The following is a 12853-nucleotide window of genomic DNA, read 5'->3' on the forward strand; positions in this document are numbered from 1 at the left end:
AAGATGATTCAGACATTGTCACCAATGTCACCTTCCATTCATTTCCAGTCTAGGTCACATAGCACTGCAAGGTTTCTTTTAAAAAATATTGCTATCAACTCTGAAGTTAAAGCTGGGTTCTCATTTTCCTGACCTTGGAAGGATGGAAGGCTGAGTCAACCTTGAGCTGGCCAGAATCAAACTCCTTGCAATGGAATGCAGAGTTAGGCTGCAATACTGCATTCTAACCACTGTGCCACCACAGCGCTTTTGTAGTTGAGATTTTAATTATAATCACGTTCTTCATTATTTACGTACGTTCATATTTAATTGAAATGGGTAAAGTTTGAACTATGCTACTTAAATACATAAACACGTATACTTTCTCACTCCAATTTCTCAATCAAGTGCCACAAGCACTACTATGGATATGGATTTAAGATTTAATATCACAGACATTCACTCCTAACTATAATGAGGCACTGAGATGGCACTGCAAGCTCCACTTACTTGTATCTGTATCATATACAAGTTCAACTGTATTCCCCCTCCTTGAACACATGTGGGGAATAAAGATGGTATGGGAAGTCAAACGATCAAAGCAGGAAACTCTTTGCCAATATGTGGCAACCTCCACTACTTCTATAAGTCCATCATGACGTTACTTGCAGATCAGAAAAGGATGGAACTTATACTGGCAATAGTAGTTTCAGTATTTTAACAAAATGCTAAATTCTGCAAACCTCTCTGCAAAAAAAATGTTGCTCTTAATTTAATATAATTCAACTGGTGGTTTGACAGTTGGTCAATCACATCCTCGAAAAACTACAACACTGGGTCATGCCATCAACATACGTACAAGTGCTTTTCCTTTCTATAAGATTTCAGCAGTATAAATACTTGAACAAAATCAGTAAACTGACCTCACTGATGAGTTCTCCTGCTTTTTTTGCTTGTTCAATATTGATACTTTGGTCTGCTATCCAGCCAACTCCCTTCATCCATTGAAGGTCAGTTTTGTACTGAAGCTGAAAGGAAAGGGGAAATAAAATTTCACAAGTTTTAAGTAGAGTGGCATTATTAAAATATATTAAATTGGCCAGCTATGTGAAACAAGAGTAATTAAGAGACTTCCAGTCCTCCCTTAGACGTGAAAGCCATTTGGGTGGACCACTTTTCCTCAGCACAGACAAGACTGCTGTCACGGAGAAATTAGGAGACAGGAACATTATGTATACCATCCTGGAGTGAACAAAATAAAGGCGGGATATAAGTCTAATAATAAATGCAAATAAAGATCTAATTTATAACAACTATATAAATTTATAAAGTTTATAAATGTATAAAATTGTATTAATTTTTTATTCACACAAACTGTTGGTACTACAAGAGTTCAGCTCAACAAAATATTCTTCCATGAGAATAAATATATTAATTTAATAATTTTTTATTGAATTAAATATATTTTATTTTTACAGTGCATATGTAATTCCATGTGGATTGGTCTGCCGTCTTAACATGTAGCCTGTGAAATGACAATACCTGGGCTGTACCATCTGAACTATAAAACTCTGGATGATCAATAGATGGCAGACAAAAAGTTAATTTTGACATCTGGATTTTTTGCAATCCAGATTTAATAGACCAAACAATAACCAATAGATTCTAATCTCATAATTATTCTTATAAGCTTTTTTAAACTAATAAAAGAAATGCCTTTTATCCTACCTCACTTTGTAGCCCATGAGCCTTTTTGGCCCACTGTGTCTTTAGGTCTTCTGGAACTGCTGTATATTCATGTATTTTCTTCCTATAGTCAACATCACTAGCCAGAGCCTGGGCTTTCTTTGCATGTTTCAGATTTATCATATCCAGTGGTAAATGGAAATGTGCTTTATTCTTCTCAAAGTCTTTTTTATATGCAATCTGCAGAAATGTCAACATATTGTCTTACCAAAAATTAAAACAAGACTGATGAAACACCAAACTTGAATTAAGAGTTACCTTTACCACACAACAACTAGATTAAAAACAACAACTTTCAGTTCCCTCAAATCTCTGCACAGTTTTCCTTATCTGATTAAGAGTTGAAAGACTAAATTTCTTTGCTAGCATTGTGAAATTTTCTTTAAGTTTTATAATGGGTTACAAAATTTTGCTAACACTTAACTGAAGTTAATAATTATTTTCAAAGAATTGTTTTTGTTACTACATTTGGAGTAATTCATGCTTTATTCTTTGGCTGCAGAAGTCAGACAAATGTTGGTTTTCATTTGGAAAAACTTTAACCAGCATATCAAATACAGCTCAGAGTGCCACAAGCATGCCATACCTTTTCTTGGGGCTGTGCTATGACCCCATTTCTTCTAGGGGTCAAGCAAAGACCAAAGAATCAGTACCTGAGATACCTTCAAGAATCAGCATTCTGATTAAGCCCTCATGCCATTATTTAAAAGGGCATAAAATGTAATCCCATTTGTTTTTCAGTTTTTAACCTCTGAGAGAAAAAAATGAAAATTTTATTCTGCTTATGAAAAGGAAAAGATGATCTTCCTTTCTTCTGAGTAGATGTGGATAACAGCAAGTGGTAGTTCAGGATTTCTCTATTGCAAAGCTACATCACTTGATATAATCCAGTATGCTAAAGAAGAGAAATATCTGGCCTCTGGATGTGCTTGAGGTCCCACTTCTGCATATTTCAAACAAATAAACAGATAATCTCATGCAGATTTAGACTGGCAAAAATTCAATGATTTAATGCATCTTATACCAAAATAATAACCTTAATAACCTATTTTGAATAAAGTTTCAATACAAGTTTCTTTGAATTAAGATCTGAAACTGGTAATAAGTTAGTTACATTACCAGTTATAATAATATAAGGAGATCTTTTATCTTCCCCAAACCAGAAATATTGCACATATGGATTTATTCTAATCTTGAAGAATTTGAATTATACATTTGCTAACTTTGCTTAGCGTTAAACATGATTGACATATCTAGTGATAGAACAAATGTATTACCAGTCAATGAAAAGAAATTACACGAGAATAGGAAATGAATCATGTGAGCCTGTGGCATGTTCTAATGTAATAAACATGATTTGATCATTATTACTATTTTGTCTCCAATCTCTACAGGGTTTAAGCTTTTAATCCCTAACCACCAGGGCTTTTTTTCTCATAGAACGCTCAGAACGGAGTTCCGGCACCTTTTTTGGATGGAACCTTGTAGGGTAGGCAAGGCGGGTTGTATGACATGTGTGAGTTCCGGCACCTTTTTCTTTTACAAAAAAAGCACTGCTAACCACTATTGTCTTGCTTAGATAAAGAAGTCTGATGAGAAGAAATACTGATTTTTACTGTAAGCATGCAACCACTGGGATCTGTATATCCTAAAGAAATAATAAAAGTGGATATGAAAGGACATTTACCTCACTATTTATTTTGGCTACTTGCATAGAGTGCAGAAGTCTTGAATCTTTTGTTGATAAAGCTTTTCCTTTCATTTCCTCATAGTCTTCTTTGTATTTAATCTTTATAGAGAAAATAAGTAATTATTATAGAATAATAACACTGTAACCCCTAGATATAAACTTCCTGGCATTTAAAAGTAAGGCTGAATAATTGACAGAGTAACTACCTAATACTGTGATTTTTTTCTTTAAAAACTCGTTGCACAATGACCTCTTTACCTGAATCCTTACCTGAAAAGAGGAGAGGCAACTATTTTTTTTTTAAAAAAAATCTCTTCTGATTTTTCAGCTTAGAAGTTCACATTTTGCTTTTTAAGGTACTTTCTAACTGGCTGTACATAACAGGCCATTTTGTGAGAACAGTTGCAAAACCCAAAATATATACCTGAGATTAAAAAGATCTGTGAACATTTATACTTAAAAACAGTACTAAATCTAAATAACTAAATAAATGTCTGAAATACTTTGAAATGAATTAAACATATGTTTTGGTCCATTAAGATTTTGCCTGTTTTTATCTACATGCATGTTTAATTTTTAAGCCCTGAAAAGTACTTTTCAAAATTTCTGTTTTACTTTCTGGATACTCCAGAAAGTATCTAAAATGCAAAGATTATTACGGAAAAGGACAAAGTATCTAATATAGAGTATCATCGTTTATGGCATATTATTTTCAGATACAATTCATACTGAATTTATAAAACAACTTATTTTCATTTATATAAAGTATGCTGATTTTTACAATTGATAAATCCTTCAAAAACGTATAGAACCTACTTCACTGGCAAGATCTCCTGAAGCTTTGGCAGCAAGGAAAGACCTGGCGTCTAACTTCATTTCAACGTTGCGGCCCCTGCTTTTTTGCCAGTCTTTTTTGTATTTAATCTAGGAAGAAAATATGGTTGCACATTATATATTATTAATAAAAATAAGCCATACACGCACACACACACACACACACACACACACACACACACAAACATAGCAAACCAGGTAGCAATCTACTTATGACCATTTGTCTAATGAAAATTATGATGGCCTCAGGAAAACGTGACTTACTCCCCATCTTCAAAATTACAACAATTGCACCACCTCTGCAGTCATGAAATCACAATTTGGTGCTTGCAACTGGCTCACACCTACAAAGGTTGCAGCATCTTGCAGTCATGTAATCATGATTTGCAACATTTCCAGTTGGCTTCCTAAAAGCAAAGTCAATTGGGCACGCTAGATTCACTTAATGACCATGGTTATTCCCTTAACAACTACAGTAAAAATGCATACAAGCATCTGCAAAGCTCCATGGTGGGGTGGCTGAAACAAAGTAGTACAAAACTAAAAACAAAACCCTGATATCCCCTCCTTTCTCTTTCTCCAAGGCCTACCTTTTCTCTCTTTCATGCAGCAGGTTGCAGGAAAGTTGTTAACCACCTGAATTGCTGTGTTACATTCACTAGTCTTAAGCCCAGGGCTTTTTTTGTCATTGAACACCCAGAATGGAGTTCCGGCACCTTTTTTGGATGGAACCTTTTTTAAAAAATCCCATTTATATCCCGCCCTTCTCCGAAGACTCAGGGCGGCTTACAATTTAAAGCACAAATCAATGTGCTTGTAGGGTAGGCAAGGTGGGTTGTATGACATGTGTGAGTTCCGGCACCTTTTTTTTTTTTTTTACAAAAAAGCACTGCAAGTTAAACCAATATCTACACTAGAATAGGAAAAAATCTTACCTCACTGTATAATTCTGCATTGGCTTTCGCCTTCACTAGCTCTGGTACATCTTGAGGCAAAGTATAATGTGATTTGTTTTTCTGATAATTGGCTCGATAGTTCAGCTGGCAGAGGTCAAAAACATGTATTTAAAAGATTTGTAATTATTCAGGATTATAATATGATGCTAACAATTATTGTGAAGTTATGCTTGGTCTTAAGAAAGGGTGGGGAACCCTCTTATGTTATCCTGTAATATAGCAACTTGTCACTGAAATGTTTGAATGCAAAATAAAATATAAATGATAAAGATTAACTATTGCATATTTCTCTGAAGCATATGTGTCACTGTAGTCTATGGTTTTTCAGTTATTACTGTATATAGCAATATCAATATCACTTAAACTTAACTCTATACTGTTCCATAGCACTTTACAGCGCTCTCTGAGCAGTTTACAAATGTCAACATTGTTATGTATTTACATGTTTAATCATATATTAAATAGTTCAACGGGGCTGAGGTAAAAGCCGCGGCAGCCTTTGACAGCTGTCAAAAGCTGCCGGAGATCAACCACGCAGGCGCAAGCCGGTTGACAGCTCTCGGCTGTCAAAACCGCCAGCTACCGCGCACGCGCCACCAGTTTGACAGCTCCAAGCTGTCAAACCGGCCCGACACCGATTGGCTAGAACAAACAGAGCGGGAAACCGGCTCAGCCCCGATTGGTTGAACAGCTGACAGCTGTAAGTATAAATAGGAGCGCTGTCAACATATTCTTTGCCTGGTTCAGAATAAAGTTAAGTTCTGTTTAAACCTGCTGTCCTGCCTGCTCCTTCTAAAGCACTGGTGACGAGGGTGGGATTCTCTGCTTCGCGTAGCTGAAGTCACCATCTAAGGGGAGAAGAGATTTTTTCCCTTAGTCTCGAGCTAAGTCACTAGCTGAAGTCACTGACTGGAAGCACAGCTTCCACTATAACGCGAGCAGTACCCACGACCGGACAGCATGACGAACCACGGCCATATCCGCGAATTCAACACCCGCCACCCGGAGTGCTGGGAATCCCATTTAGGCCAGGTGGAAGGGTACCTGGTGGTAAAGAAGATAACTGACGACCGGGCCAAAGCAGCAGCACTTCTCTGGCTCAGCGGGCCTGCCGTATATGATGCCGCTGTGGGTCTATTCAGTCCGGAACCCATTGCGACCATATCATATGCAGAACTCACCGAGGGACTGAGCAAACATTTTATGCCAACAAAGTCAGAGCTGTTTTGGAGAGTGAACTTCGCCCGGCGCGTACAACTCCCTGACGAACCTGCCAACGACTTCATAACTCGAGTCAGGCACGCTGCACGGTGATGCCGGTTCCCTGACCTGGAGGACCGGATCCGTGACCAGATCGTTATCGGGTTGAAGGAAGAGCGCCTACAAAGAAAACTAATTGCCAAACCCACTCTAACGCTGGCAGAAGTAGCCATGGAAGTCATCGCCTACGAGGATAGTCACGGCGACAACCCCTGATCCCCTGATAGCGGACCCAGCGGGTCCGTGCACCAGGAGGACGGTGCCTACAGCGCCCCAGAAGACGATGACGTCTCCTTGGACATCGATGCCGTTCAATGCCGATTCGAGAGGCTCAAGTCCCAGCGCAACAGCCGAGGGGGTTCTTTCAACAACAACAAGAGCCCCAGCTACCAGCCTAGCAAGGTCAAATGTGCCAGCTGCGGTGGAAACCACCCGAGGGCATCGTGCCGGTTCTGCAGTGCCAAATGCCACGGATGCGGGAAAACAGGTCACCTCAAAGCCGTGTGCCGTAGCCTAAGCCGAGAAAACCTACACGAATTGGAGGTGACGTCTGCAGGTACGAACCGACCCACACCCAGGGAAAAACAAATTTTTAAACCCCTAGTACTAAATGTTAAGGGAAGTACAGGAAAAAATACGATCCACACCATCCTTAAGCCCAAAGTTAAGGTGGACGTCCTAATCCACGGAGTCCCTTGCGAGATGGAGGTTGACTCGGGGTCCTCCGTCTCTCTTATCTCATGGCAAACTTACAAAAACATTTGCAGCCGTAGTCGGCAGCAACCTGTTTTGCAACCCACTAAACTCCGCCTGGCGGATTTTCAAAAAACCCCCATTAAGCTCAAGGGAAAAGCCTCAGTCCCAACGGAATTTAGACAATTTAAGGGACCCCTCACTATATTAGTCACACTAGAAAACAGGACCAGCCTGCTGGGGCTGGACAGGTTCGAGGCATTAGGAATAGCACTGACAGGCGTCAACGCCATTCAGCTGTCAAACTTAGACACCGTCTGCCATCAGTTTGCGGACGTTTTCGATGGCTCGTTAGGGAAGTATACAGGACCCCCGGTGTCACTAAAACTGAACCCTAACATAATGCCCATAAGAATTAAGGCTAGGAGGGTCCCATTTGCTTTAAGAGACAAAATAGAAAACGAACTTGACAGGCTAGTTAAACTGGGAGTTTTAGAACCAGTCGAAGGGGCCGAATGGGAAACACCTATAGTGACCCCAATCAAGCCCAATGGACAAATTAGACTCTGCGCGGATTATAAAGCCACCCTGAACCGCGCATTAAATGCCCACGCTTACCCGGTTCCGGCTGTCAAAGACATCCTCGCGGCCATTAAGTCAGGCGCCATTTTCGCTAAATTAGACTTGGCGCAGGCGTACTTACAACTGCCTGTCACCCCTGACACCGCCCTAGCACAGACAATTGTCACGCACAAGGGAGCCTTCAAAATTAACCGCCTACAATTCGGCATATCTGCAGCCCCAGGGATTTTTCAGGAAATTATGGAGAAAACACTCAAAGGAATCCCTGGGGTCTGCCCATATTTTGACGACGTCCTAATTGCAGGGGAATCCGAAAGGGACCTAGCGACCAAACTGACAAAAGTGCTCCATAGGTTCAGAGCAGCAGGGCTTAAATTAAGGTGGGACAAATGCTCCATAGGGGTGCCTTCAGCGGAATTCCTAGGCTTCAAAATCGATGCAAAAGGGATACACCCCACTGAGTCTAAAATAAAAGCCATCAAAACAGCCCCAATCCCCAAAAACAAACAAGAACTGCAAGCCTTCCTGGGGTTAGTTAATTTTTACCACACCTTCCTGCCACATAAGGCTACCATAGCAGAACCCCTCCATAGGCTTTTAGACAAGGGCACCCCGTGGTCTTGGTCCCCGCAGCACGATTCAAGCTTTAGACTCCTAAAAAACTTGCTGTCCAGCAACGCCACCGTAGCACTGTTCAACGAACAGTTACCCCTTTGTTTGGCATGCGATGCCTCCCCCTACGGCATCGGAGCAGTCCTAAGCCACCTGACAAAGGAAGGAACCCAAACTCCTATAGCGTTCTATTCCAGAACGCTGTCAAAACCTGAGCGCAATTACGCTCAAATCGATAAAGAGGCTTTAGCCATAGTGGCCAGTGTGAAGAAGTTTCACGACTACCTCTATGGGCACCAATTTACCATTTTTACAGATCACAAACCCCTGTTAGGAATTTTTACAGTCAATAAACAAACGCCCCAAATTTTGTCTCCCCGCATCCTCAGATGGTCTACCTTCTTGTCAGCCTATTCTTTTACACTAGAACACAAGCCAGGGAAAAGCATGGCTCACGCAGACGGGCTTAGCAGGCTTCCCCTACCAGAGATAGACCCAGACCCCACACCAGCTGGAAAAATACTAGCTATCTCTGAATTACCAGAATGCCCCTTATCAGTCAGGTATCAGACCCCGTCCGACGAGTCACCCAAAGATGGAAACCGGAACGGGAGCTGGTTCTTCTAGCCGTGTTTATTTTCCGCATAAACAGTTGCTTAAAGACAAATGAAGTCAGCGTTGACTTCACAACACAGTCAACGCTGTTAAATATCCGGCAGAGCCGACTCCCACCACCACACCCTTAATCACACCACCACGCCCCCACCCTACTTAAACACCGCCTCCCAAGATTCCCTCCTTTTGGCTCCCATCCCACCACCAATGCAGCCGGTAAGTTACCCCCCAGCCTAAACCTCCCTCCGTCCCCCCAGAACTCTGCCTAGGCTCCTTTGTCCCCTCACCACCCCAGACCGCTGCAATCTGCGCTCCAAACCCCTCCCCGGCCCACCGGTCGTCTCCGTCACCCCCTGGCCCACCCGGGCACCCATTCTTGTCCTGCAGCTCGGGCGCAGGGCAGCCATCGCCCAGCCCATCGCACAGCTCCATCCCAGCCTGTAAGCAGTTTCTGGGAGCCGGCTGGCTGGTTCGCGGCCTCCCCAGCTGACAGGTGGCCCGCCGCTGCGCCGTTCTCTCAATTGTCCCATTCCCCGGCCCGTCGGAGTGGTGTGGGCGTGGCCAGCCGTTTCCGGAGCCCGGCAGCATGGCGAGGAGACGAGGATGCCGGCGAACGTCCCTGCGGCCCGGTACGTTGCCTCGGGTAGTCACGGGGATGCTAGGAGGGGCCGTATGCCGAGCCGGTCCTCCGGGAGACGACGAGCGCCGGCAGGAGGTTTCGGGCGGCTGAGGAGGGCCGTACGCTGTCCTGGCCCTCTGGAAGGCGATGGGTGCTGGCGGGAGGCTTCGGGGCCTGACGGGGCGCTCGGCAGGAGCCTGACGGTCGGGTGAGTCTCCCCGCGACCCGTCTGAATGTTGGGCGTGCCCGGCCCGACATGCCGCCCCCCCTACCAAGGGTCCTCCTGCAGACGTAGAAAACAGGGGTTTAGCATCATTCACAATGCGTACACCCCCATGTCCCCCACCCCCCGGTCTGCCAGGGTGGGCTCGGTGGAACGCCCGGATCAAACGTGGAGCATGGACATCTTCCCGTGATACCCACGTCGCCTCCTCCACCGGGTACCCCTTCCACCGAAGGAGATACTGTAGAGCACCCCTCCGCACCCTGGAGTCTAAGACCTCCTGCACCTCATACTGGTCAGCGTGAACCGGTCCGGGACCCCCCTCCCCTGCTGCCGCGGTAGCCGCTGGAGCAGGCTTCAGCAAGCTACTATGGAACACCGGGTGGACCTTACCCAAAAACTTAGGCAACCGCAGCCGCACCGTCACCGGGTTTATCACCTGCACCACCCGGAACGGCCCGAGGTATTTGGGTCCTAGCTTACGGCACGGAACCTGTAACCGTAAATACTTGGTGGACAAGTAAACCAGGTCCCCCACCCGCGGTGTAGCAAAGGGTTTTCGTTTCTTGTCCGCCTGTGCTTTGGACGCTACGGCGGACCGATCCAACGCTTCTTTCGCCGCCCCCCAGGCAGCCGTGATCTGATGCATCCAGTCAGGCGGTGAGCTCGGAGGTCCGTCGTCCCGGGGACACTCACTGAAGGGAACGAACTCGTGACCGGTGACCACTCGAAATGGGGAGAAGCCAGTACTACTGTGAACTGCGTTATTGTATGCAACCTCAGCAAGCGCTAACAGGTCTACCCAGTCTGTCTGCCGAAAAGAAACATAGCTCCGTAAATAGCGTTCAACAGCAGCGTTGGCTCGTTCTGCGGCCCCATTGGTGCTGGGGTGATAAGCGGTACTCAATCCCTGGGACGAGCCGATATGTCGCAAGAACTCTCTCCAAAACCGGGCCGTGAACTGCACCCCTCTATCCGAAATCACACGCCGCGGTACTCCATGCAGTCGGTATACTTGCGTGAGAAACAACCAAGCTAGGCGACGGGCTGATGGCAACCCCTTACACGGGACAAAATGTGCCTGTTTAGAAAACAGGTCTACAACTGTCCAGATAACGGTGTGACCCTTACTCTCTGGGAGGTCCACAACGAAGTCCATGGCGATGTCCTGCCAAGGCCGAGTTGGGTCAGCTACCTGTTGCAATAACCCCAAAGGCTTCCCAACTTGGGGTTTTGTAGTGGCACAAATATGGCAACGCCGTACGTACTGCTCAATGTCATTCTTCATGCGGGGCCACCAGAATTGACGACGTGCCAGATGTAAAGTCTTCACAAACCCGAAATGTCCCGCCTGTCTAGCATCGTGGCACCCATGTAAAACACGTGGCCGCACGGTTTCAGGCACATATAACCGTGTTCCATGCCACGCTAAACCGTCCCGCATAGTTAACAGACCCGGATTACTCAGCAACCAGGCATCCTCCTGCAAGGTCCTTTTGATGGCCTGGTTCAAATTCTCCTCCGTCACCTGTCTTGCACTCTCTGAACCAATCCCCTCGTTTGCCAGTGTCGGGATGAGTGCCTGCACCACCTCCTCCCTCTTGCTGTCGAACTGAGGCATACGTGACAAGGCATCCGCCAGAAAGTTCCGACCCCCCGGTACATGCTTCAGCACAAAACGGAAGCGACGAAAGTATAAGGCCCATCGGACATGTTTAGGCGACAAACGACGAGGGGTTTGGAGGGCTTCCAGGTTTTTATGGTCTGTCCACAGTTCGAACGGACGGGAAGCCCCTTCCAGAAGATGTCGCCAGGTTTCCAAAGCCCAACGGACCGCAAAAGCCTCCTTCTCCCACACCGCCCAGGCCCGTTCGGTGGGAGTCAGTTTCTTAGAGGCATAAGCACACGGCTGCAAGACCCCAGCACTATTCCGCTGAAGGAGGACGGCCCCAAGAGCAACATCGCTCGCATCCGCCTGCACGACATAAGCCAGTTCGGGGTCGGGATGTTTCAAAACGGGCTCTTTAGCAAAGAGAGACTTCAGTTCCTCGAACGCCCGCTGACACGCGGTGGACCACTCCAATTTCAGCCCCGGACGCGGGCGTGTCTTCAACTGTCGTGTGCGTAGAAGATCAGTTAACGGCAGGGCGATAGCCGCGAAACGTGGGATGAATTGTCTATAAAAGTTGGCAAAGCCAAGAAAACTTTGCAACTGTCGCCGAGTCTGCGGAGCCTGCCACTGTTGAATGGCTCGTACCTTTCTAGGGTCCATCTCCACCCCCGCCGCCGATATACGATACCCAAGGTAGTCCAGCTGGGCCTTGTGGAACTCACACTTGGACAGTTTAACAAAGAGCTGTGCTTCCAGCAGTCTTGACAACACCTGCCGCACAAGAAGCACATGCTCCTCCAATGTGTCCGAGTAAATCAGGATGTCGTCCAAGTATACCAAAACACCCCGATACAGGAACTCATGCAGGACCTGATTGATCAATTGCATGAACACAGCGGGAGCTCCCTGTAGGCCAAATGGCATCACTCGGAACTGGAAACTGCCAAGGGGACAATTAAACGCGGTCTTCCATTCGTCCCCGGCTTTGACCCTCACCCGGTAATAGGCTTCCCTGAGGTCCAACTTGGTGAATACTCGGCCTGTCGCCAAATGGGCCAGCATGTCCTTCATCAAAGGAAGGGGATAGAGGTGCTCCACGCACACCGCATTAACCCCCCGGTAGTCTACACACAAGCGCAAGCCCCCATCCTTCTTTTCACGAAAAAGAACTGGCGCCGCCACCCGGGATCGTGCTGGTTGTATAAACCCTCTTTTCAGATTCTTATCTATGTACCGCCGTAACTCCTGCATCTCTTTTGGGGACATGGCGTACATACGGGGCTTAGGCAGTTTGGCTCCAGGTTCGAATTCAATAGCACAGTCCGTCGACCGGTGGTGTGGTAACGAATCGCACTCTCGCTCATCGAAGACGTCCATTAAATCAGAGTAAACCCGGGGTACATGCTCCTTCGAGTCATCCGTGACCCCACAA

At 45.7% G+C, this 12853-nt stretch overlaps 1 protein-coding gene across 2 annotated transcripts in view; it reads right to left on the reverse strand.

Moving 5' to 3' along the window:
• The window catches only part of NRAP (nebulin related anchoring protein), a 73125-nt gene that overhangs the window by 36024 nt on the left and 24248 nt on the right, over positions 1 to 12853 (reverse strand). For both annotated transcript variants that reach the window (XM_081329235.1, XM_081329234.1), the window contains 5 exons: positions 5185 to 5289; positions 4232 to 4339; positions 3413 to 3514; positions 1708 to 1905; positions 903 to 1007 (listed from right to left, as the gene is read on the reverse strand). In XM_081329235.1, coding sequence (XP_081185361.1) covers positions 903 to 1007; positions 1708 to 1905; positions 3413 to 3514; positions 4232 to 4339; positions 5185 to 5289 — 618 coding nt within the window. The remainder of the gene's footprint in view (positions 1 to 902; positions 1008 to 1707; positions 1906 to 3412; positions 3515 to 4231; positions 4340 to 5184; positions 5290 to 12853) is intronic.

The sequence above is a fragment of the Vipera berus genome, assembly GCF_964194415.1.
Source record: "Vipera berus genome assembly, chromosome: 5".
Classification (NCBI taxonomy): Eukaryota; Metazoa; Chordata; class Lepidosauria; order Squamata; family Viperidae; genus Vipera; species Vipera berus.